This window comes from Oncorhynchus tshawytscha, linkage group LG24 (genome assembly GCF_018296145.1).
Source record: "Oncorhynchus tshawytscha isolate Ot180627B linkage group LG24, Otsh_v2.0, whole genome shotgun sequence".
Classification (NCBI taxonomy): Eukaryota; Metazoa; Chordata; class Actinopteri; order Salmoniformes; family Salmonidae; genus Oncorhynchus; species Oncorhynchus tshawytscha.
The window spans coordinates 18,866,066-18,890,841 of NC_056452.1; the positions used below are offsets into that span (position 1 = coordinate 18,866,066).

At 44.3% G+C, this 24,776-nt stretch overlaps 2 protein-coding genes across 7 annotated transcripts in view; one reads left to right on the forward strand and one right to left on the reverse strand.

Annotated features, from left to right (window-relative positions):
- Window positions 1-12,158, forward strand: part of LOC112223496 (MMS19 nucleotide excision repair protein homolog) — a 21,166-nt gene extending 9,008 nt beyond the window's left edge. The window contains exons 14-32 of one of the 2 annotated variants that reach the window (XM_024386537.2): window positions 1,094-1,248; window positions 1,560-1,629; window positions 2,555-2,680; window positions 2,920-3,001; window positions 3,275-3,372; window positions 3,500-3,661; window positions 4,146-4,301; window positions 4,526-4,619; window positions 4,936-5,038; window positions 5,200-5,277; window positions 5,485-5,611; window positions 5,703-5,809; window positions 6,401-6,457; window positions 6,591-6,777; window positions 6,905-6,987; window positions 9,456-9,620; window positions 11,042-11,101; window positions 11,219-11,319; window positions 11,523-12,158. In XM_024386537.2, the coding sequence (XP_024242305.2) occupies window positions 1,094-1,248; window positions 1,560-1,629; window positions 2,555-2,680; window positions 2,920-3,001; window positions 3,275-3,372; window positions 3,500-3,661; window positions 4,146-4,301; window positions 4,526-4,619; window positions 4,936-5,038; window positions 5,200-5,277; window positions 5,485-5,611; window positions 5,703-5,809; window positions 6,401-6,457; window positions 6,591-6,777; window positions 6,905-6,987; window positions 9,456-9,620; window positions 11,042-11,101; window positions 11,219-11,319; window positions 11,523-11,553 (2,042 nt within the window). In that variant the 3' untranslated portion in view covers window positions 11,554-12,158. The remainder of the gene's footprint in view (window positions 1-1,093; window positions 1,249-1,559; window positions 1,630-2,554; window positions 2,681-2,919; window positions 3,002-3,274; window positions 3,373-3,499; window positions 3,662-4,145; window positions 4,302-4,525; window positions 4,620-4,935; window positions 5,039-5,199; window positions 5,278-5,484; window positions 5,612-5,702; window positions 5,810-6,400; window positions 6,458-6,590; window positions 6,778-6,904; window positions 6,988-9,455; window positions 9,621-11,041; window positions 11,102-11,218; window positions 11,320-11,522) is intronic. The other variant, XM_024386539.2, reaches the window with a different exon arrangement.
- Window positions 12,159-12,202: 44 nt separating this feature from the next.
- LOC112223497 (palmitoyltransferase ZDHHC16B) lies at window positions 12,203-24,395 on the reverse strand. Of its 5 annotated transcripts, none has more exons than XM_024386541.2 (10): window positions 24,252-24,395; window positions 20,476-20,729; window positions 19,877-20,071; window positions 19,666-19,754; window positions 19,481-19,509; window positions 19,137-19,270; window positions 16,226-16,311; window positions 14,673-14,796; window positions 14,510-14,580; window positions 12,203-14,432 (listed from the first exon to the last, which is right to left on the reverse strand). In XM_024386541.2, exons 2-10 carry the CDS (start codon window positions 20,719-20,721, stop codon window positions 14,324-14,326), a joined length of 1,083 nt encoding a protein of 360 aa, XP_024242309.1. In that variant the 5' UTR covers window positions 20,722-20,729; window positions 24,252-24,395; the 3' UTR covers window positions 12,203-14,323. The 5 variants fall into 5 exon arrangements, with proteins under 5 accessions (XP_024242309.1, XP_024242308.1, XP_024242310.1 ...); XM_024386540.2 differs by lacking the exon at window positions 24,252-24,395 and adding an exon at window positions 23,693-24,220; XM_024386542.2 differs by lacking the exon at window positions 24,252-24,395 and adding an exon at window positions 20,858-23,686.
- Window positions 24,396-24,776: the final 381 nt, after the last annotated feature.

The following is a 24,776-nucleotide window of genomic DNA, read 5'->3' on the forward strand; positions in this document are numbered from 1 at the left end:
CACTTCATATAATCCAGCACAATGTCCTGATACCTAGAATATGTGGACATCTATAAGTACCTAGGTGTCTGGCTAGACTGCAAACTCTCCTTCCAGACTCATATCAAACATCTCCAATCCAAAATCAAATCAAGAGTCGGCTTTCTATTTCGCAACAAAGCCTCCTTCACTCACGCCGCAAAACTTACCCTAGTAAAACTGACTATTCTACCGATCCTCGACTTCGGCGATGTCATCTACAAAATAGCTTCCAACACTCTACTCAGCAAACTGGATGCAGTTTATCACAGTGCCATCCGTTTTGTTACTAAAGCACCTTATACCACCCACCACTGCGACCTGTATGCTCTAGTCGGCTGGCCCTCGCTACATGTTCGTCGCCAGACCCACTGGCTCCAGGTCATCTACAAGTCTATGCTAGGTAAAGCTCTGCCTTATCTCAGTTCACTGGTCACGATGGCAACACCCAACCGTAGCACGCGCTCCAGCAGGTGTATCTCACTGATCATCCCTAAAGCCAAAACCTCATTTGGCCGCCTTTCCTTCCAGTTCTCTGCTGCCTGCGACGGGAATGAATTGCAAAAATCTCTGAAGTTGGAGACTTTTATCTCCCTCACCAACTTTAAACATTGCTATCTAAGCAGCTAACCGATCGCTGCAGCTGTACATAGTCCATCGGTATATATCCCACCCAATTTACCTACCTCATCCCCATACTGTTTTTATTTTATTTACTTTTCTGCTCTTTTGCACACCAATATCTCTACCTGCACATGTTCATCTGATCATTTGTCACTCCAGTGTTAATCTGCTACATTGTAATTATTTGCTTCTGTGGCCTATTTATTGCCTACCTCCTCATGCCTTTTGCACACAATGTAGATAGATTCTTCTGTTATTGACTTGTTAATTGTTTACTCCATGTGTAACTCTGTTGTCTGTTCACACTGCTATGCTTTATCTTGGCCAGGTCGCAGTTGCAAATGAGAACTTGTTCTCAACTAGCCTACCTGATTAAATAAAGGTGAAATAAAAAATTCAATAAAATACACGCGCCATCACCAATGTACCAACCCAGCCTAATGTTTTGTAGACTGTCAGCACCACCTGTGTGAGCCAGACCTGAAGCTGGTGTGGCCCAGCGCCAAGCTGCTGCAGGCCACCTCTACCGCCTCCTACAGGGCGAGCCACAGAGTTGCAGCCGCCATCATGCCGTCCCTCATAGAACAATATAACAGCCGAACACAAGTGAGTCACACCAGCCAGCTAGGTCATTCCATTTCCGTCAGTGTTGACGCTAGAGTCTCCCATTCTTGACTGTTGGTAATGATTTGAGTCAGTTCCGCGAGTCAGATTTCTCACATTGTGTGTTTTGCTGGCTTCCCACATAGTCAAAATCAGTGTTACTGCATTGTAAGTCATGGCCTTTTGCTGACCCAATACTGCCACAGGACATGTAGGCAGCCCAGCCTGTTGTAAGCATCTTGGTTCCTACAGGCATATGGTTCCTTGGTTCCTACAGAAATCTTAAATATCTGTCTGTGTCCTCCCCCTTGTAGTGTGCTCAACGGCGCACCCTACTGGAGGTGTTACAGGGCTTCGTCCAGCCAGGGAAGTCTTCAGAGGAGGGTAAGTGTAATGTTCATTACTGTCCCGCTCTTTGTGCCACGTTCATTAAGAACCGTGCGTCAGTCTAGGTAACATAATAAAATAATCTCTATCAAAACCCGTCTTTTTTGTTGTTGTTGCATGGGCTAACTCTCAATCCGCCACATCCTCCTATGTTGGCCTTGCGCATCAGCGGTGGAAGGCGGCCGAGCTCCAGCAGTGTTTGTCAGCCCATGAGAAGTTGGTCTTCTCACGAAAACGTCTGTAATGATGATGGTCTCTGTTTTGCTCTACGAGCCCCACAGCATGGGACTCGTTTAAAGTCAGTAACTCTGATGTGCCAATTTCTGTCTGTAATTTATGGCCTTTAGTTTGAGCTACAAGTCATTTGACTACACTATGGAAAGGGGTGACTCGTACAAACATGATGGTTTTCTTCATTTTGCTCTGACCCCACAAGTGTCCCTGAACTCATCTGATTGTAACCCATACAAACCAATGGATGTACGCAGGTAGTTCTGTGGGTTAAATATTTCTTCATCGCCGCCCCCCCAAACGGCTTAGACTTTTCGAGATTTAATGTCCCCTGTTCCTCCTTTCAAGTTCTGCCTCTGTATCTAAACGAGTGATTTACAATGCTTCATTTCCGGGCTCCATTTGGAAGAGTATTTGAAGCAGAACGCCGTTAGAACTTGCCCAAGCATAATAACTATTCATGCTTTAGGAATGATGAAAATATCCAGCCATTTCTACTGTACAAGAACTCAGTCCCTCATGAAATGTTCCCTCCTGGTTCGTGTGATATGTGGCGGTGTGAATTATTCTATTAACCTTTTCCCACCACTCTCACACCTCTCCTTCATTCCCTTTTCTCTCTTCCTCCCTTTCTCCTTCCCCACTTTCTTTGTCCCTCTCTCTCCCCCCTTCTCCTCTCTCCTCTCGCCAGATGAGAGTGTGCTGTTGGACTTCAGGCAGTCTCTTTGCAGTATAGTGTTCTCTGCTCTGTCTGAGAACAGTGCTGGGCTCCAGATCACATCACTGCGTGTGCTCACTGCCCTGAGCCAACAGACAGGTGAGACTCCTGACCTCGCAATCCCTCTTCCAATTAACATATACCTGACCAACACATTTGAGACCTTTTGAGTTCATCTCACTGCTACACAGGATTGAATTGAAGTCAGAATGAGTCTTTGTTCACATGCTGTTCAGCTTGTGGGATAGAGAATACATTTAATTGGCCATTCAGATTGTGCTACGTCTCCCCTTACTATGCTGAGACGTATAGGTTGACCTCTCCCACCTCTCTCCTAGTCCTGCTGTTAGAGTCAGATGTGGAGCTGGCTGTTGACCACCTCACCAGGCTCATCCTGGAGGAGGAAGATGCTAAAGTCAGGTTAGTACCTGTTTTCAGTTCTTCTGGGAGGGCAATCAGAAGTCTGTGGCCACGTTTACACAGGCAGCCCACTTCTGATCTTTTTTATTTCACTAATTGGTATTTTGACCAATCAGATAAGCGCTGATAAAGATCTGATGTGATTGGTCAAAAGGCCAGTTAGTGAAAAATAACCCATCAGAATTGGGCTGCCTGTGTAAACACAACCTGTGTGTGCCTAATCAATTAACACAAGGGTTTGGTTCTTCTCTCTGCCTCTCCCTGTCTGTCCAGCCTGGCTGTGGTTGAGTGTGCAGGGGCTCTGGCTGGTCTGCATCCTCTAGCCTTCATCTCTAAGATGGTTCCACGGCTGAAGGGGGAGATCTTCTCAGGTGGGTTAGGGTCAAAGGTCAAAACGAAATAATGTAAACAAAGGTCTTTATCATTACATTCCTTCAATGACATCATTCCAACCAGAGGAGGGTTACTGAACTGAACCCTTTCCTGTCCTGTTCCCAGAGTCCATGGCACAAGGTGACAGCGCCACGCCGTCCCAGAAACATTCCCAGCAGGCCGTGCGTCAGCGGTGTTTGACGGCGCTGGCTGCGGTTTCGTCCCGGCCCAGTGTGGTTCAGGAGAGCACACCTGTCCTGCTACAGGTTCTCACCTTCTCACACACTGGTATGTGTCACTACCACACACTCTTCTGTCTTTGTATAGGTAGACCCTTTCTAAATATGTCTTATGTTTCGTTGTATAGGTAAACTCCCCTATCTCTCTGTTAAAGCTGCAATATGTTAACGTTTTGGGCGACCTGACCAAATTCACATAGAAATGTGAGCTATAGATACGTTATTCTCATTGAAAGCAAGTCTAAGAAGCGGCAGATCTCTTCTATGTGCACTATTTCGATGCTCCCCGTTTCCTTTTTGAAATTTACTTTCGGTTTTGTACGCCAGCTTCAAATAGCTGAAAAACATCATTTTTGTGGTGGTTGAAAATATATTTCCCAGCAGTTTAGATGGTACAATGGTTCCCTACACTATACATTGCTTGAACTATTAGAATTCTATCAACCAGGAAATGGTGGAGCAATTTCTGCATATTGCACCTTTTGTATAAGTAGACTCTGATGACAATGAAGATGTAATCTCACCCCCAACAGGCACTGGCTCGTTTTCATTGGAGGAGGTGATCTCTGTGTGCCACAATCTGCAGAGGATAGCAGAGCATGCCCAGGACACTGAAGAGACCGGCCGCGTCTTCCATGACATCATCATTCCGCGCCTGCTCGGACTGGCCTTGCAAGCAGCTATGCGGGGTGAGAATATTCTGACCAACTAATGGCTTCAGGCCTCTGCAACACATTGTAATGTTTTGATTAACGTAACCTTTATTGAACCAGGAAGTCCCTTGAGATAAGGGATCTCTGGTTCAATGGAGAGCTGTTCTGAAAATGAGTAGGTGTGTTTTGGCAAACTAAATGCAGAAGACCAAACTCTTTTTGACTGATGTTTTTTTTTCTGCTCTGTTTTCTATGTGAAGGGTCCTCAGACCATCCGAGTCCTTTAGTGGAGGAGTCTGTCCTATCAGCCATGGTACCAGTCATCAGCACCACCTGTGCCCGACTACAGTCCCAGTGAGTTGGCATCACTGAGAGAGCCAGCCACCCAGTCAGACGAGAGACACACACACACACACATAATTGATGACGGCACATGTATTATGTCATATGTAAATATATTGGCTTGGTGCTAACCACTAGGGTTATAAAACTCTAGGAACTTTTAATACATTCCCTGGTTTTCCCAGACTCCTGGTTGGAGGATTCCCAGATTCAGGAGGAAACAGGCAGGAAATCCAGATTCCTCCAACCAGGATTTCTGGGAAACAATGGGAGTTTATTGAACGTTCCCGGAATTTTGTAAACCTACTAAGTTCTGCTGTGTCACCAGACTGGCGGGCCAAACAGCCTCACGGGCAGTGTCCCTCTTCCTGGATGGTGACATGTCCTTCCTGCCAGAGAATGCCTTCCCCTCCCAGATCCAGCTCCTCAAGGTCAGGGTTCAATGCTAAAGACACCCAGCCATCTCCTTTATTAAAATACACTACTACTGAGGATACTCAAGGGACAGGATGCATGCTGGGAGTAAATAGAGCATTGTATCTGTGAGTGGTACCGTACATTGAATGGGTTGTCCTTTGACCTTGTCCTCCAGAAGCAGGCAGGTGACTCCTGGCGCCAGTCCCAGATGGTGTGTCTTCTCATGGGCTGTGTGTGCTCACTGCCACGGAGTGTAAGAACGCCCTAAAATGTCTGCTACTCATCACAGGGCCTCAAAACCACACTGTAACCGTGTTTGTACTGTTAAATGTTCATACAATGGATACCGGTTTAATGCGTTACGCCGGATACTCGGGTGTTGCATTCTTAAGATATCCTGACATTGAATGGCTTAATTTAGCCCGTTATCATTGACCGACTGACCGTGTGTCCTGGACAGGTGGAGGTTCCACAGATGGACAGGCTACTGTTAGAACTGGAGGAGCTGAGCTGTACCTGTGACCATCCCTTCTCCTACACCTCAGCCGCCAAGTGCTACGCTGGGCTGGTCAACAAGAGGCCTGCAGGTGAGTCCTCCAGTCCTGTCCTTGATCTGAATGGTGATTGGTCAAGTGAATGTTGGTGAGATGGTATATTTAATGTTGTGTGTTTCTACAGGAGAAGCCCTGGACTCTCTGATAGACGGGACGTTAAAGAGGATCTCCACTGAGCTGGACTGTGCGTCCTCCTCGGTCCGAACGCAGGCGTTCACGCTGCTGCTCTGGGTTAGTATATTTTATCCGTTCACGTCAGTTTATGATTTCCATGTGTTCTCTTTCGTTCTCCGTTCCCCTCAGCCCATACTTATCTTACTGAACTCCCCACACTACGACCCTGTGTCTCTAGACTTAGGGGTCTCTGATACCCCTACGAACCCCCCGTGTCTCTAGAATAGGGGTCTCCCCTCTCTGATACTCTCCCCCCGTCTCTAGATTAGGGATCTCTGATACCCCTACGACCCCCCGTCTCTAGATTAGGGATCTCTGATACCCCTACGACCCCCTGTCTCTAGATTAGGGATCTCTGATACCCCTACGACCCCCATCTCTAGATTAGGGGTCTCTGATACCCCTACGACCCCCTCTCTAGATTAGGGATCTCTGATCTCTGATTACCCCCCTACGACCCCCTGTCTCTAGATTAGGGATCTCTGATAGATTAGGGATCCCCCCTACGACACCCCCCCCCGTGTCTCTAGATTAGGGATCTCTGATACTCCTACGACCTCCTCTCCTTTGGGGTGAATGGTGACTTGCCAATTGTATGGTGTTCTGTCCATTCATTCATCAAGTTGTGCATGGCTTTCTTGTCTTTAGGTGGCCAAGGCTCTCCTTCTCCGCTACCACCCTCTGTCCACAGCCCTGACAGACAAGGTAAAGGACAGGAGTCCTCTGTCCTCCTACACACACAGTCTGTCGTTTTAATTGTTTTGTCTCTTCTCCCCTAGAAAAATATCTATACCTCAGTAACCTCACACACACAGCAATAACCCTGTGTCGTTCTCAGCTTTTCTCCCTGCTCAGTGACTCAGAACTGGGTTCGTTAGCTGCCGATGGATTCTCTCTCTTGATGAGCGACTCGCCGGACGTCCTCAACCGCGGTTGCAACGCCGACGTACGCATCATGTACCGCCAGCGTTTCTTCACCGAGAACTCGGCCAAGCTTGTCCAGGGCTTTAACTCTGCAGCCCAAGGTACCGGAAATGGACACATTTTCAATGCACTACAGATACTGGCCACGTGTTGAAACTTGTTAACCAGTTTGAGAGTCCTGTTCATTGTACCGATTCTTAACTCTCCCTTCCTTCTCTCCCTCTACAGAGAAGAAGTCTGGCTACCTGAAGGCACTGTCTCACATAGTGAACTACCTACCCAGACAGGTTCAGCTCACTGAGCTACCAGCGGTAAGTGGAGAGGACCAGTGAAACAGTATAGATAAGTGCAAGACAAGGGAGCAAAAACAGGAATATATCCCTTAAATCTGAAATCTAAAACACATATCTGAGAGAGGTGTGGTATATTGCCAATATACCATAGCTAAGGGCTGTTCTTAGGCACAACACAACACGAGGTGACTGGATACAACCCGTAGCGATGGATATTGGCCATATACCACAAACCCCCGAGGTGCCTTATTGCCATTATAAACTGGTTACCAACGTAATTAGAACAGTAAAAATAAATGTCATACCAGTGGTCTGATATACCACTGCTTTTAGCCAATCAGCATTCAGGGCTCAAACCACCCAGTTTATAAAATTCTTATTTTATACATCTGTGATGAGCATTATATCCCACTATGGTACTGTTACAGTGCCTTCAGAAAGTATTCACACCCCTTGACTTGTTCTACATTTTGCTGTGTTACAGCCTGAATTTAAAATGGATTACATTACGATGTGTCAGTGATCTACACACAATAATGTTGAAGTTGGAATTTTGTTTGTAGAATTTTTTACGATTTTTTTTTATATTTTTTTTTATTAAAAGCTGAAATGTCTGGAGTCGATAAGAATTCAACCCCTTTATGGCAAGCCATTCATTCAGAAGTAAAGGTTAATAAGCAAATAACTCCCATAATAAGTTGCATGGACTCTGTGTGCAGTAATTGGGGTTAACATGATTTTTGAATGACTACTCCATATCTGTACCCCACACATACAGATAATTGTAAGGTCCCTCAGTCAAGCAAAATTATGTCACCATTGCCCTTGAATCTAAGCAATGTTGTGCTGCTATTTTTATTGACTCGGCTGACCATTTCATTCTTGCGGGCCGGCTAAGGAGTATTGGTGTCTGATGGGGCTTTGGCCTGGTTTGCTAACTACCTCTCTGAGTGCAGAACATCTGCTGTTTCAGCCACTGCCTGTAAACCAAGGGAGTACCCCAAGGCTCGATCCTCGGCCCCACACGCTTCCCAATTTACATCAACATAGCTCAGGCAGTAGGAAGCTCATCTATTTATATGCAGATGATAGTCTTATAGTCAGCTGGCCCCTCCCTGGATTTTGTGTTCAACGCTCAACAACAAACCTTTCTTAGCCCTTAACCCGAGTGGCACAGTGGTCTAAGGCACTGTGTCTCAGTGCTAGAGGCATCACTACAGACCCTGGTTCGATCCCAGGCTGTATCACAACCTGCTGTGATCGGGAGTCTCATAGGGCGGCACACAATTGGCCCAGCGTTGTCTCGGTTAGGGGACGGTAGGTAAACCCTCCCCTTTTGGCCCTCCCAAAAAAAATACAACACTCGTGAACTTCCAAAACAAAGGTCATGTGGTTTGGTAAGAAGAATGCCCCTACTTGTGTGATTACTACCTCTGAGTGTTTAGAGCTTGAGGTAGTCACCTTATGCAAGTACTTTGGAGTATGGCTAGATGGAACACTGGCTTTCTCTCAGCACATATCAAAAGCTGCAGGCTGAAGTTAAATCTACACTTGGTTTCCTCTATTGCAATCGCTCCTCTTTCACCCCAGCTGTCAAACTAACCCTGATTCAGATGACCTTCCTGCCCATGCTAGATTACGGAGACATGATTTATAGATCGGCAGGTAAGGGTGCTCTCGAGTGGCTAGATGTTCTTTACCATTCGGCCATCAGATTTGACACCAATATTCCTTATCGGACACATCATTGCACTCAATACCCCCTATCTGAGATACCTACTGCAGCCCTCATCCTCCACATACAACACCTGTTCTGCCAGTCACATTCTGTTAAAAGGTCCCCAAAGCGCACACATCCCTGGGTCGCTCCTCTTTTCAGTTCGCTGCAGCTAGCGACTGGAACGTGCTGCCAAACAAACTGGACAGCTTTATCTCCATCTCTTCATTCAAAGACTCCATCATGGACACTCTTACTGACACTTGTGGCTGCTTTGCGTGATGTGTTGTCTCTACCTTCATGCCTTTGTGCTGTTGTCTGTGCCCAATAATGTTTGTACCATCTTTTGTTCTTCTACCATGTTGTTGTGTTGCTACCATGTTATGTTGTGTTGCTACCATGTTGTCTGAGGTCTCTCTTTATGTAGTGGTGTTTCTTTTCGTGATGTGTGTTTTGTCCTGTATTTTATTTTTAATCCCAGCCCCTGTCCCCGCAGGAGGCCTTTTGGTAGGCCATCATTGTAAATAAGTGTTAACTGACTTGCCTATTTAAATAAAATACAAAAAAAGACCAGGGATGTTTTCCAATGCCTCAAAGAAAGGCACCTATTGGTAGATGGGTCAAAAATAAATAAATTACCAAAAAAATGACTTAAATCCATTTTAGTCGCACTTTGTAACACATCAAAATGTGTGACTACTTTCTGAAGGCACTGTATCTTAAAGATGTGGTGATGTCCTCCTTTTTATATTCTTCACTGTTTGGTCAGCTCCTGCCCCTCCTGCTAGAGGCCCTGTCCTGTCCAGACCAGGCGGTGCAGCTGTCCACCCTGTCCTGCCTGCAACCTGTCCTCATGGACCCCCCCTCCGCCCTCATCACTCAGCTGGAGGCGCTAGTAGGCCGCACCCTCACCCTCACCACAAGCCCTGCTATGGTACGTATCATACTTTGTCACTTAGTGTATGTGGACGCCTGCTCGTCGAACATCTCATTTCAATATCATGGGCATTAATATGGAGTTGGTCCCCCCTTTGCTGCTATAACAGCCTCTTCACTCTTCTGGGAAGGCTTTCCGTTAGGTGTTGGAACATTGCTGGGGGGGGTTGCTTCCATTCAGCCACAAGAGCATTAGTGCGGTCGGGCGATTAGGCCTTCATCCCAAAGGTGTTCTTCCACACCGATCTCAACAAACCATTTCTGAATGGACCTTGCTTTGTGCACGGGGGCATTGTCATGCCGAATTAAGGGCCGTCCACAAACTGTTGCTACAAAGTTGGAAGCACAGAAGCGTCTAGAATGTCATTGTATGCTGTAAGATTACCCTCCACTGGACCTAAGGGGCCTAGCCTGAACAATGAAAAACTGCCCCAGACCATTATTCCTCTTCCACCAAACTTTAGTTGGGTCTACGCATTGGGGCAGGTAGTGTTATCCTGGCACCCGCCAAACCCAAATTCGTCCATCGGACTGCCAGATGGTGAAGCATGATTCATCACTCCCGAGTCCAATGGCGGCGAGCTTTAAACCACTCCAGCCGACGCACAAACTGTTCTTGTGCTGACATTGCTTCCAGAGGCAGTTTGGAACTTGGTAGTGAGTGTTGCAACCGAGGGTGGACTATTTTTGCGCTCTAACACTAGGCGGTCCTGTTTCACAGTTAACCCGGGCACCTCTAGCAGGGCAAACATTTGACAAACTGACTTGTTGGAAAGGTGGCAGGCTATGTCGGTCCACGCTGAAAGTCAATGAGCGCTTTAGTAAGGCCATTTGACTGTCAATGTTTGTCTATGGAGATTGCATGGCTGTGTGCTCAATTTTATACAGCTGTCAGCGAAATAGCCGAATCCACAGGGTATGTTATAAGACACCACACACTATCATTATAAACATGACATATGCCAATGGGACAAGTATTGAGAAACCTAAATAGGAGTCAGATCTGAGCATCAGGCAGATGTGTTCTCTGGGCCATTAGTGTTGTCGCACAGACCTTGTATCTCATTCCTCTGTGCCAGAGGAAGTTGATTCAGCCGTGTCCCCGTGAGCATTCAATAATATGCCATTTAGTAGACACTTATCCAAAGTGACGTACAGTCATGTGTGGTCCCGGGAATCTAACCCACAATACATCTGCAAATGAAATGCTGCTTGACTGTACCGGTGTGGTCTTTAACCTGAAATGCAATTGTCATAAACCGCAGAATGCAACTCAGCATTTTTTAAATCTGGACTATTCAGCTGCAACATGAACCAAGGTAACAATGAGTATCATTGTCCCCAATCCCCATACACAGTGCTAAAACACTTATCTTCACTCAAAGGTTTTTTTGTCTGTCTCTCTCCTTGTCCTCACAGAAAGTGCGGATAGCCTCTCTGCGCTGTATCCATGCCCTCTCCCGCTTTCCAGAACATGAGGTAAGACTCGGTCCTGGACTGCACAGAACCTCTGTCAGCCAACTGGCCACACAGATGGGACTTTAACAACCGATTCCTATAAACTGGTCATAAACAAACCCACCCTTCCTCTGGCAGATCATGCCTTTCCGTGCGAGGGTGCTGCGTGCCCTGGCTGTGCCCCTGGATGACCTCAAGAGGATGGTGAGGAATGAGGCGGTGGTGGCACGCAATGAATGGTGAGGCATTAGATTTCCTCAAACATTCTCACAACTACAAGGGTTAGTCATTTCAATCTGTTGATGTAACATTGGTGAATCCTGTTCCATTTCTAACAGACCAGAAGTCAATATGACACAAAAGCTTAAGTGAGAAAAACAGGCCCTGAATTTCTCTCCTTTGTATCAATGGAAGTTTATTACAATGTGTGTCTCATGTGAAGGTTCCTACTGGGGAGTCCAGGGGGAAGGTGAGTTTGGCCCCACCATTACGGACTGGTTGTGGGAGGGGACAAAGGGACCGCCTGCTCCTGAGGAAGAGGCTTTGGATCCAGGCATGGGACCCTAGTTTTGCCCTTGGAGTCTGGGACATCTCACCACTACCACCCACAGGGCATCTCTCCACCACCCACAGCACTTCACCTTTTACACGTCCATTTTTTTGTACTGCCACTCTGACCACCACTGCATGGTGGCGTGGACCTATAGGTGACCGTCCACCATGGAAGGACTCAGAGCTGCACAGAGAACCATTTCTAGCTACAATATTATGATTTGCAAGTCTAACAGTTGACCTCACCCTGCCAGTTGTGTACGAGAGCTACTGATTTAAGTACATTTTACGTAATTGACTATCTAACCATAGAGGACAATATTAATGTGTTTAACATCCCTTGTGACGATGCCATTATGAAGAGTCAACATTGTATTCAGTATTGGAAGGGTTGATGCAGCTGGCAGGCTACACATTTAATTTCACTAGGCTAACTTTGAAACTCACAAGAACATATGCCGAAGATATGTGGACAATATTTAAATGTCTAACTTAAGCTGTCAATAAAACAATTTTTGTAAACGAATCAGTGCTTTAATAATCAACAAGAGCTCAATAAAAGAAGCTGGATGAAGTTTCCAAAAACAATCCTTTATCAAATATTAAAACAATACAAGCTAATATCAATTGTAATGATAGAGGTGTGCAATATAGTGAAACAGTTTCTATTGGTCATGTCACAGCAGCCAACCACATAGCCCCTCCCATTTACAGGCTGGCCACAAATATCCCGATCATTCTAGGAATTCTAACTGGTGGCCATATTCGAGACCAGCAAGGAGGAAGTCCGCAGCTTCTAGAGCGTATGACCATGTTAAGTGATCTTAATGTTGGTTAAGCCGGGTGTACACTACACAACTTTCAGAATTAACGTCGCTGAGCCTCTCAAATTAAAAACCTCAAGGATCTGACCCATTTTTTTCTAATTCAATTTTCACCTAAAATTGACAACCAAATCTAAACTGCCTGTAGCAAGGATATGCATATTATTGATTCCTTTGAAAATAAATGTAGGAGAATAACACAGATCTGGTCAAATATTTTTAACTTTTTTGTATTCTTTGAAATGCAAGAGAAAGACCAATGTATTCCAGTTTAGGTGCAATTTAGATTTGCCACTAGATGGCAACAGTCTGCAAAGTTTTAGACTGATCCAATGTGCTTAATTGGTTTATTGATACATTTTCAAGTACCTAGCTGTGCACTCTCCTCAACAATAGCATGGTATTCTTTCACTGGTAGCTACTGTAAATTGGACATTGCAGTTAGATTAACGAGAATTTAAGCTTTCTGCTCATCACGTTAGCGCAACCATCCCCCGGGGGGAGGACACTGATTCCGTAGAGGTTAAATAACCGCTTTCCTGTAGTTGTCTTGCCAACGTATGGTGCGCACTAAACGATGTGGCACAGACTGGGGTCAAACACTACAAGATAATTCACTTGTTTGTGAGGATTCTAGATACCACGCTATCTCGCAAAAAATGTTATTAGATTGAATGTAGCTACAACGAGCTGTCTCAAACGTTTTCAGTCAGACTTTCACGCTGTAGCCAAATTGTATTTGTCCATGATTATAGACCTGTCTTTTGACACTATAAATGAGTCACCTCGCAGTGTTTGTCATTATACCCTGATGAAAACAGCTTGTCTGTCGAAACGTTGGACATAAATAGTTTTGCATCTGAGCTCCTAGAGTGTGCAGCTCTATTTAAGACTTTCACGCTTGCCATACAGAGTTGAAATATCTAGCCAACATTTTGAATTTAATAACATTACTTCAGAGCTGTAACGACTTGACGCGTTGGTTAAAGGGAAGTACAAACGTACTAATAGTATTCATGCATCGAGCACCTACACATTCTGTGTGATGCGAAACGTCATCTCACTGGCGAGCTCTCATTGGCTATTGCTTATCACCATTCTCAAAACTTGTTACACGATCATTGCTGGTTTTGTGCCGATATAGTAATACCCATGTTTGAAAATACCGATCTCAAAATCGTGTAGTGTACACGCCGCTTTTTAGTGGGGAAATCAATGTGGGAGAGGTTGGATAATAGTAGAAAATACATGAAACTCTACTTTGCATTAGTGCCTGGTAATTAACAAATAGAAAACAGGTTAAATATTTAACATAACAAGGCACATAGCAATGTTTTGACAATTCCTAATATTGACAGGGGCACTGCTCAGTAACATGAGCACCATCATCTAACTGGAGCCTGAATGGTAATATTGTTTATGTAATTCTGTCAGTCTCCAGACTACTCACCCATAGTTGGACAATGGCCAAGGCATGTGGTTATCTAGCTCAAACCTAGCCTTTGGTGGAAAGCTGTTCTTTGGCACTGAAAAAGTCCAAACTGCTTCTTCTGTGACTTCAATACAATTAAAAAGCACACACTTCACATCAACTTTGGACAACATACCTAACAGTACAAAAACACAGTCAGTCCACAAGACAAGAAGACTATTAAAGACAGGACCATCAGTTCACTTCACATGACAGTGACTGGAGGTCCGATTAAGGTCCCTGGACTCATGGGCCACAATCAACACCAAATAGTCCACTCCTCAGAGGCTAAAATAAGTCTTCTGTCTACCCCACCATCCAGGGGCCAGGGCTATAGCAGTGATTATGGCCCATAAAGTGGAGATGAGAAACTGTCCAGCAGCGAGTAGTGGGAGGTTAGATGGTCATAGGGTCTCTTCTGGTGAGAGCCCGAGGGCATTCCCATATCAGTCCATCTTCATGGGGAACGTGGCTAGACGGCAGGAGGACTCTGGTCAACCAGTGACTGTGGGAAGAGGAAGACAAACCAACTCTGTAAGAACAATCATGTATGTTTCACAACAGCCTAAAAACAAGGCTTACCTTGTCTCCTCCACACCAAACAAAACTTTCCAATTGTTTATTTTCCCATAGTGGTATGGATTTCGGAACACCTTACAAAAGAGAAACAGGCTTTACTCACTAATTCCAAACTGGTACACCATGTTGATATTTTGGTAAACCCACAGAGTCCAATAAGCCTCACCTTTCCTTTCTCCTTTAAACGTCTGATTTCTTTCTTGTTGATATGTCTCTCCACACTGGTCTCTCCTCGAGTGATGAGGATAGCATGCCACAGGGTCAGACCTCCCAGAGCAACTGCCACCGAACTGCAGGGCATACAAACAGCGATCATGACCATCTGTCAATTGTACAGTCGTGGCCAAAAGTTGAGAATGACAAATATTGAATTTCAAAGTCTGCTGCCTCAGTTTGTATGATGGCAATTTGCATATACTCCAGAATGTTACGAAGAGTGTTCAAATCAATTGCAAAGTCCATCTGCCATGCAAATGAACCGAATCCCCCCCCCAAAAAACATTTCCACTGCATTTCAGCCCTGCCACAAAAGGACCAGCTGACATGTCAGTGATTCTCTCGTTAACATAGGTGTGAGTGTTGATGAGGACAAGGCTGGAGATCACTCTGTCATGCTGATTGAGTTCAAATAACAGACTGGAAGCTTCAAAAAGGAGGGTGGTGCTTGGAATCATTGTTCTTCCTCTGTCAACTATGGTTACCTGCAAGGAAACACGTGCAGTCATCATTGCTTTGCACAAAAAGGGCTTCACAGGCAAGGATATTGCTACCACTAAGATTGCACCTAAATCAACCATTTATCGGATCATCAAGAACTTCAAGGAGAGCGGTTCAATTGTTGTGAAGAAGGCTTCAGGGCGCCAAAGAAAGTCCAGCAAGCGCCAGGGCCGTCTCATAAAGTTGATTCAGCTGCAGGATCGCGGCACCACCAGTACAGAGCTTGCTCAGGAATGGCAGCAGGCAGGTGTGAGTGCATCTTCACACACAGTGAGGCGAAGACCTTTGGAGGATGGCCTGGTGTCAAGAAGGGCAGCAAAGAAGCCACTTCTCTCCAGGAAAAACATCAGGGACAGACTGATGATATATATTAGACTGCTGAGGACTGGGGTAAAGTCATTTTCTCTGATGAATTCTCTTTTCGAATGTTTGGGGCATCCGGAAAAAAGCTTGTCTGGAGAAGGTGAGCGTGGCCACGACTACCATCAGTCCTGTGTCATGCCAACAGTAAAGCATCAGGAGACCATTCATGTGTGGGGTTGCTTCTCAGCCAAGGGAGTGGGCTCACTCACAATTTTGCCTAAGAACACAGCCATGAATTAAGAATGGTACCAACACATCCTCCGAGAGCAACTTCTCCCAATCATCCAGGAACAGTTTGGTGACGAACAATGCCTTTCCCAGCATGATGGAGCACCTTGCAATGAGGCAAAAGTGATAACTAAGTGGCTCGGGGAACAAAACATCAATATTTTGGGTCCATGGCCAGGAAACTCCCCAGATCTTAATCCCATTGAGAAGTTGTGGTCAATCCTCAAGAGGCGGGTGGACAAACAAAAACCCACAAATTCTGACAAACTGCAAGCTGACTGTACTGAACACAACTCAAGATGAGGTCTACTTGAGAACACACACAGAACAGCCATAGCAGTTCACCACAACAAAACAGTTGACTATCTACTATAAAACCCTAAACTTTTAGCGGTTACAAATTTGTCTCACCTTGTCAGCACCCAAATGAAAATGACACCATTGTGGACCATCTTTTCCCTGAAGGAAAACAGTGCTGGTGGGGTCTGATAGTAGCTCTAGAAAGAAAGCAAAACCAAACAATGTAAAGACCCTACATGAAAATCAGTTTAATTGTGGGGCTTGCACAGCAAAAACCCCAGCTTAAATGTTCAACCTTCTACTTAAGCACACTACTCCTCCTACACCGTTTAAGCTAGAAACAAACTTTAAAATGTGTAGAATGGCCTCACTCGAGTTGCAGTTCAATTAGTAAATGTGATACCAATGGGTATTCCACAGGGTTAAACTAGAGGTCGACCGATTATGATTTTTCAACGCCGATACCGATTATTGGAGGACCAAAAAAGGCGATACCGATTAAATCGGCGGGTTTAAAAATATATATATTTGTAATAATGACAATTACAACAATAAGGAATTAACACTTATTATGTGTATAATGAAACATGTTCAATTTGGTTTAAATAATGCAAAAACAAAGTGTTGGAGAAGAACGTAAAAGTGCAATATGTGCCATGTAAGAAAGCAACATTTCAGTTCCTTGCTCAGAACATGAGAACATATGAAAGCTGGTGGTTCCTTTTAACATGAGTCTTCAATATTCCCAGGCAAGAAGTTTTAAGTTGTAGTTATTATTGGACTATTTCCCTCTATACCATTTGTATTTCATTAACCTTTGACTATTGGATGTTCTTATAGGCACTTTAGTATTGCCAGTGTAACAGTATAGCTTCCGTCCCTCTCCTCGCTCCTCCCTGGGCTCGAACCAGCAACACAACGACAACAGCCACCACATCGAAGCAGCGTTACCCATGCAGAGCAAGGGAAACAACCACCCCAAGGTGGTCACACCAGCCTCATCTCGGGAGTTGATAGGTTTGAAGTCATAAATAGCGCAATGCTTGACGCACAACGAAGAGCTGCTGGCAAAATGCACGAAAGTGCTGTTTGAATGAATGTTTATGCGCCTGCTTCTGCCTACCACCGCTCAGTCAGATACTTGTATGCTTAGTCAGATTATATGCAACACTGGACACGCTAGATAATATCTAGTAATATCATCAACCATGTGGAGTTAACTAGTGATTATGATTGTTTTTTTATGAGATAAGTTAGCTAGCAACTTACCTTGGCTTACTGCATTTGCATAACAGGCAGTCAGTCTCCTTGTGGAGTGCAACGAGAGAGAGGCAGGTCGTTATTGCGTTGGACTAGTTAACTAAGGTTGCAAGATTGGATCCCCCGAGCTGACAAGGTTAACCCACCGTTCCTAGGCCGTCATTGAAAATAAGAATGTGTTCTTAACTGACTTGCCTAGTTAAATAAAGATTAAATAAAAAAGGTGTAAAAAATAAAAAATAAAAAATAAAAAACAGCGCCCAAAAATACCGATTTCCCATTGTTATGAAAACTTGAAATCGGCCCTAATTAAATCGGCCATTCCGATTAATCGGTCGACCTCTAGGTTAAACCACCAACCACAAAAAGCCTAATCACAAACAGTAGCTGGGTTAACAAAGGAGCACATCCACGGTCCTCAGAATGCAACTAGTGGCAAATCAGCAAAACTCTAGATGCCAAGTCTGTAGCCAATCATATAGCCAAGGGACCTAGAACTAACTACCAATCACATGGGACTTTGCCTGGCTTGAGGAGAGAGCTGCAGTCTCACTGGGCACATAGAAGGCCCCATACTACACATTGAGACGATTGCCTAATTGTTGTCAAATGTTGATTGTTAATTGACAGTGGGACCCAGTGTTGCCCAGTGGACCTTTGCAGTCTGTAGTACTACCCTCTACAAATTAATCTGCAGTTTTTATTTTGGTCTACACACCAGGGCCCGGTTTCCCAAACAGCCTTAAGATGCTTTTGGAAAACCAGGCCCTGTTCTGAGTGTTGTGATTTCAAGAACCTTTTGTACTACATGGCCAGACTGAGAAGCAGTCTGTCGCCTACTCTTATCACTGGCTCCCTCTGTGGCTCCCCATTCACACTGCTAATGGATCAATGTCCATACACACACTGGTTACATCCCAAATCGCACCCTATTCCATATGTAGTGCACTACTTTTGACCAGGGCCCACAATGCTCTGGTCAAAAGTTGTGCACTATATATATATAGGGAATAAAATACAATTTGGGGGACAACAGCCAAATGCAGGAGAGAAGTTAGTGCCGTTGACTAGCTAAATCAGAACTCATAATAGTGAGAAACTATTGACTAGACTGGTTATGGGTTATCATCATGATACCTCTGTAGCTAGAGAGAATTTATCACACAGCGATGGAAGCATTTTTAAAATCTAAAACAGCCATAGAATCTGTTACTATATAAACTCCCATCTTACCATGGTGGACTGGTGTCAAAACAGTAATTGATCTTGATCCCGGAGACTTTAAATTGCATTAGACAAACAGCCATGAGCCTTCTCAGTGGACTTGACAAGAAGCAAGTGTATTTAATTGCTGTTAATGTTTCATCTGATGTCTTTGATTCCTACATTCCAAAGCTCCCTTGGCGCTCCGTTAGCCAGCTTTGCTTGGCTGCTGTTTTTTTGCCTGTCTCTTTAGCTAAACTTGCGGCAGCTCAACTTGACACCATGCTCAGAATGTATGGCCTTTCGCTTTCCTATACGACAAGCCCACGCCTCACCTACCACATAAGAGAAGGAAAAATGTGGCAAAGACATGCCAGACTCTATCCAAACAGTCATGAACCAAGCGGCCTCACTCAATCAGGGTGTTTGGTCCACATGTCAATAACAAGGCATGATTTACGCGGAGGGCAGTACTCCGAATACTCTTTGAAAGTCAAAATGTCAAGCCTTCTAGAACCTCTAAGAAGCTGACATTCTTCCGTCTGTTGATCTCCCTCACCTCGACAGCGTTGTAAGCCTCTATGAACATGTCTTTGCAGCTGACGCTACAGTACATGCAGCCCATGGTCATGTACAGGCAGAAGGAGAAGAAGTAGCGGTGGTTGAAGTGGCCCACACAGTTGTTGAGCCAAGCTGGCGTCACAAGGCAAGTTAAGATCAAAGTTAATGAGGCAGATCTAACAAAGATAAAAACATTTTGGAATGCGAGAGATTATTCAATTGAATGACTGTCCCCCCTTGGGTTTTATCATGTATTAAATTCAAATAAAAAGATTACACAAAAAAAGGAATCTGACAGATGAGATGTTGAAGACTGTTTGTGGGTCTCGATAGAAAGGATACGACAGTGGTGATCCATCTTCAGAATACACCTGGAATGAAAGAAAGTCACTCATTGTGATTGACCTGCGCCATGGACTAGAGCTATCCAGTGTGATTGACCTGTGCCATGGACTAGAGCTAACCAGTAGAGGTTTTGTATTTCTTGATGACATCATCTAACGACTGACAGAGAGTCCTTAACTTACGTATTGCAGATGCTGCAGTGGTGAGTCCTGGCTGGTTTGGGGACGATGCATTTCTTACAGATGGTCACTGACGGTGTATCACTTTTAACCTGAGAAACAAACCCAAAAAAAGGAAATAGAAGACCGTTATTTCACAACCACACCTAAAACTGCCTATTGCCTGTGTCTTCACAAAACCAATTTTCTGCAGGCATTAGAGCAGGCACCTCACCTGTGGTGGGTGTCCAGGGGAGGTGGTGGTGGCCTTGTAGTAGTGAAAGAGGACCATCATGAGGACCCAGTGGCCATAGGTGAGGTGCCAGATGATCCACAGCAGTGGGTAGGTGTTGAGGATAACAGGCAACAGGCACAGGTAGACAACGACCACCACAGAGCTGGTGAGGGCAATCACCAGGCACACAAATACCTGGGAACAGAGGAGAGGAGGACACGGACAGAGGGAACAACTCATGAGGGAGCGTGAAAGGCGAAAAAACTGTGGGGGAAAAAAATGGAAGAGCAAAAAGGTTAATGTAACCAAACATGGGATATTTAATTAACTTTCCTATATTTAATTAACTACATTAAAACAAAGCTATTTGACTGTACATCTACAGACAGGGCAGCAGATAGCCTAGCAGTTAAGAGCGTTGGGCCAGTAACCGAAAGGTTGCTGGTTTGAATTCCCAAACCAACTAGGTGAAAAATCTGTTGACGTGCCCTTAAGGCACTTGACCCTAACTGTTCCTGAAAGTTGCTCTGGATAAGAGCATCTGTTAAATGACTCAAATGTGTATCAAATGTATCAGAAAGGGTGATCTATTGACTTACCACCCCAAACCAGCGAGTCACATTGTCCACAATCCAGTAGATGGGTTCAAAGACACAGTCCAGGTAGGTGTCAGAGTTGGTGAGGCTGTTGAAGTAGAGGGAGTTGAGCAGCAGCTTCCAGTAGCTCCACAGCTCTCCTAGCTTCCTCCGGGGCTTGCTGGGGCGCACCCCTCGCTTAGGACAGAGCCGGCACCAGCGCAGGCAAAGGCTCATCATCCTGGAGAACTGCCACCTCCAGCTGCGCATGGCCCAGTCTACCAGAGACACACAACACAGAAGCAGGTGGAAAAACTACTACGACCGGAAAGAAGAACTTGGAATGTACAGTCATCCATATTGCAGATGATGTCATCGGCATCACTCTTTGAGAAATACAACCCACGGTTGAGTGGTGACACTCCCAGCTCGACACATACTGCGACTTCGGAGACCAGGGTTCAATCCCCGCATCCACCCTTCCGAATGCGTTCTTCTCCTCATCAAGATCCTCCATTAATTCTAATCTGTCTGAATAAAACATGTGTACAATACAAAGAGGGTGGAATTCTACTCTCCTTAAAAAAGAAGACTTTAGAACCTCATCTTATCTCTCAATTAAAGGGATACTTCAGGATTTTGGCAATGAGGCCCTTTATTTCCCCAGAGTCAGATGAACTCGTTGATACCATTTTTATGTCTCTGCGTGGAGTTTGAAGGGAGATGTTAACAAGCGAAATTGCTAACTGCATTAGCTTGCGAAACTACCACCATCTTCCTTCATACTGGACACAGAGACAAAGATGGTATTTGCCAAAATCCTGAAGTATCCCTTTAAATGCTTAAAACAACAACCAGCTCTCCAAGACCTAGAAAAGCTCATCAAGAGAGACGTCTGCTCAGCGCAGTCTTCCTCTCCACAGAGCGAAGACAAGGCAATAAAGTAATTAAAACCAGGTGAGTGCCGTTTTCCAATGGAACCAAAGGATGCATGTCCAGAAAATGGAACAGGGCTATCAGGTAATGAGTGCGTCCACTCTCACAAAACTTAGAATGTTAATAATTCATTAGAAATACAGTTCTGTGGCCGAGCCTTCTATTGAAAGACCCTGGGTATGCAAAACCAGTAACCTTATAAGACACCAAAAGCCCAAGGATGAATTTCCTAAGAGGGGAATAAGTGGACAGCCATTCAGGGCATCAATTTCATGAAAGTGAGTATTAGTTACACTGATAAGGGGGAAGCATTGGTTAGGCTCTCCAGTACACTAAGGCCATACACATTTTGTTAAATGTTTTACAGATTATTATTTTTTTGAGTGAGGCGAGTGAACAACAAAACCGAAGTAGACCATCTTGTTAACATACTATAGCAACCTTAGTTCAACATCTAGCGACCAAATATTTTTGCCTTTTGGGAGGCTAAATTAGGCAAGGTTCAGCCATAACTTGAGGGGAAGTTGTTTCCCTCTTCACTGGAGGCTTGGGGACATCATTTTTCGCTTTAATTGTGCAATTTCCAGAAAAGTGAAGAGAGGCATTCGTTCCAACTTTTAATTACATTTGTATGGCCTAATCATCAATTATAATGCTGGGACCTTCACTGTGGCCAGCTGTTTGGCCTACAACTGCCCCCTCGGTTGTCAATATGCAGAGTATATAATCCCTCTTTACAACCTGCGCAGATAGAATGACAGAAATCTAATAATGCCAACAGGTGACCATGAAGTCACCCAGTATCACAGAGATCATTGATCAGCATATGGCAGCATGCCAGTCATAGAAAAGCTGCGTGGAACTGGAAAAGATTAGGAGTGATTTCCTGCCAAAACGACAGGCTGTTGTTGACTACCTACCAACTACACATGAATTTCCAAAAGGTAGAGTTCAGAGTGACATATTGGAACAAACCAGTATGAACAAAATGTGAACATGCAATCAATCTCTAAACCTGATCATCACCATCAGAAAGCTTGTTTTTCCTCAATCTCAGATTAACCCCTTAATTCTCAGTTTTAAAACACAATTACGCTCTTTAAGGCAGTGAGGGCAGTCTCTATGGTAACTTCCAAATCTGCCCAGCAAGGAAATGGTCTCCTCTGCTGTGCCAGGGTAAAAAGCCTTGCCCTGTCTGTCCCTGAAACAGGCTTAGCATATTTGTGTGCAGCACAGGCCTTGCAACTGGCAAGCTGCACTGACAACTCTAAACAGACACTTCAGTCTGTTTTTTGCTTCTGCTCAAGACTTTCTCTCTGTGCCATTGCTGTCTCTTCGTTCAGTCCTCGGGGTAAACATTTACACTGGTGTTGACAACACTGGGCCCAGGGAATGATGGAGTTGTTTATTGGGGTTATTGTACTCCAGAAAATGGCCTCATTCTACAATCCGAAAGGATGCAAATGACATATTAAGAAAACAATCCGCAAAATAGAATGTTAATGCAGTCAGGACTGAACAGTACGTTCTACATCCTAAAGTACTACATTTCTATGATCACATTCACACCATCAACACTCAAAATATTACAATGTCTGCAGCTCTGCGCTGACTGCACAAATAACATAGCCCTAACTTCTTTCTAGTCTTCATTTTACAGGGTTCTCTAACGTTAAAAAGGGGCAATCTGCAGTTACTACATACATTTTTGGACATCAATTAATTACATTTACCCATCAATTATTGAAGAATTTCACTTATAAATGTCTCATGAGCTTAGTTCAACTGTCGCACCCCATCCTGAACCATTACTCAAATGTTTGAAAACAATATATAGCCTCAACGTGGTTAAAACGATCATTTTGATGCCATGGATGGCTCGGTCATTGTGTCCATAGCTCTGCTGATTAATTTGAGATTGAGAGCTAACATTTCTCCAGACCCATTTTTCAGCCTTTTTCCCGAAAAAGGTGGCAGGACTAGGGGAGTATGTTTCTTGTTTCAACCTCCGATTGCCGCTTTAAGGCACAGACAAGCATACTCACTGTCATGTTAATATTTGTTGCCGCTGGCTACCACAAACGACAAAACAATGTTGATAGGGTGCCACCAGCCTGGCAATCTTGATTGCTGAGTTTTCCGCTGGCAGGCCGCTCCATGACATTTGATTACAATCTGAGATGTGTGTTGATTGCAAAATATTACCATTTTATGATGGCTCGCTAGTAGCTAGCTATGATAACTAGCTGGCTAATTACTAGTACTGACACCATTGATATGCCAATAATCAAAATATTTCACTCACCTTATCTTCCGAGAAAATAGGACCAGCTAGGTTAAATGCATTGACATTCAAGTCATTATAACTGTGAAATGTTAGCTACACTCAAGAGATTTCGCAAAGTGAGCAAAACATTATAAATCGCGCGCGGAAGCAGACTATCTTATTTTCTTGTGTCAAAAATCCTCGAGACGTCGGGCTCCTTCGGACATGCATTGGATCTTGGGAAAAAAAATGTTTTTGTACATTTCAAGATGTCAATAAAAACCGTTCCCTGCTAATCTGTTGATTTATTCAAGCTGCGCTACATCATCCATCCTTTGGGGATTTTCATGTTTAATGAGTACCACAAATTATATCTGGAAACATTTCTTATTAGAGGAGAAAACAGCGTTGTCTCAAAATTGGTACTCCAAGCAGGAAGTGGAGACGTCATATGACTAGAGAGATACGGCATCTGTGCAGATGCCTATTTTCTAATCAAAAATCGGTATTTGCTGTTCTTTAAAATTTAAGAGTATAAACATCACATTGAAATAACATAGCTAGATGCATAACAGCAAATTCAAATGCGTGTACTTGCCTGATCTTGCTGGCAGGATCTTGCTGTCATAACTAGTCAGAAGCCGTCAACTTTGTTTTTTGTTTTTTCTCGAAGTCAGCTTTCTAACAAACAACATTCAGCATCAACGTATAGTCTCCACCCGGCACAGCCAGAAGAGGACTGGCCACCCCTCAGAGCCTGGTTCCTCTCTAGGTTTCTTCCTAGGTTCCTGCCATTCTAGGGAGTTTTTCCTAGCCACCGTGCTTCAACATCTGCAATGCTTGCTGTTTGGGGTTTTAGGCTGGGTTTCTGTACAGCACTTTGTGACATCGGCTGATGTAAAAAGGACTTTATAAATACATTTGATTGATTGATTGACCTGCATTAATACAAGCACACTGCAATATTTGCAAAATATATATATCAATATATATCAAAATAATATGAGGTTCCTGCACGTAAGAGAAGTGGGTTTTTTTTCTCCAGATTTTAACAGTACATGGCCAAGATTTTCAAACGTTCATAGATGACCAGCAGGGTCAACTAATAATAATCACAGTGGTT

Excerpts from the sequence above, each read along its gene's own strand:
- LOC112223497 (XM_024386541.2), bottom strand. The coding sequence starts at position 20,721 with ATGCGCAGCTGGAGGTGGCAGTTCTCCAGGATGATGAGCCTTTGCCTG. Across the intron at positions 19,510-19,665 it reads CACTGCAGCATCTGCAATAC|GTGTATTCTGAAGATGGATC; the intron begins GTAAGTTAAGGA and ends CTTTCATTCCAG. Across the intron at positions 14,433-14,509 it reads TTTGGTGTGGAGGAGACAAG|TCACTGGTTGACCAGAGTCC; the intron begins GTAAGCCTTGTT and ends CTCTTCCCACAG.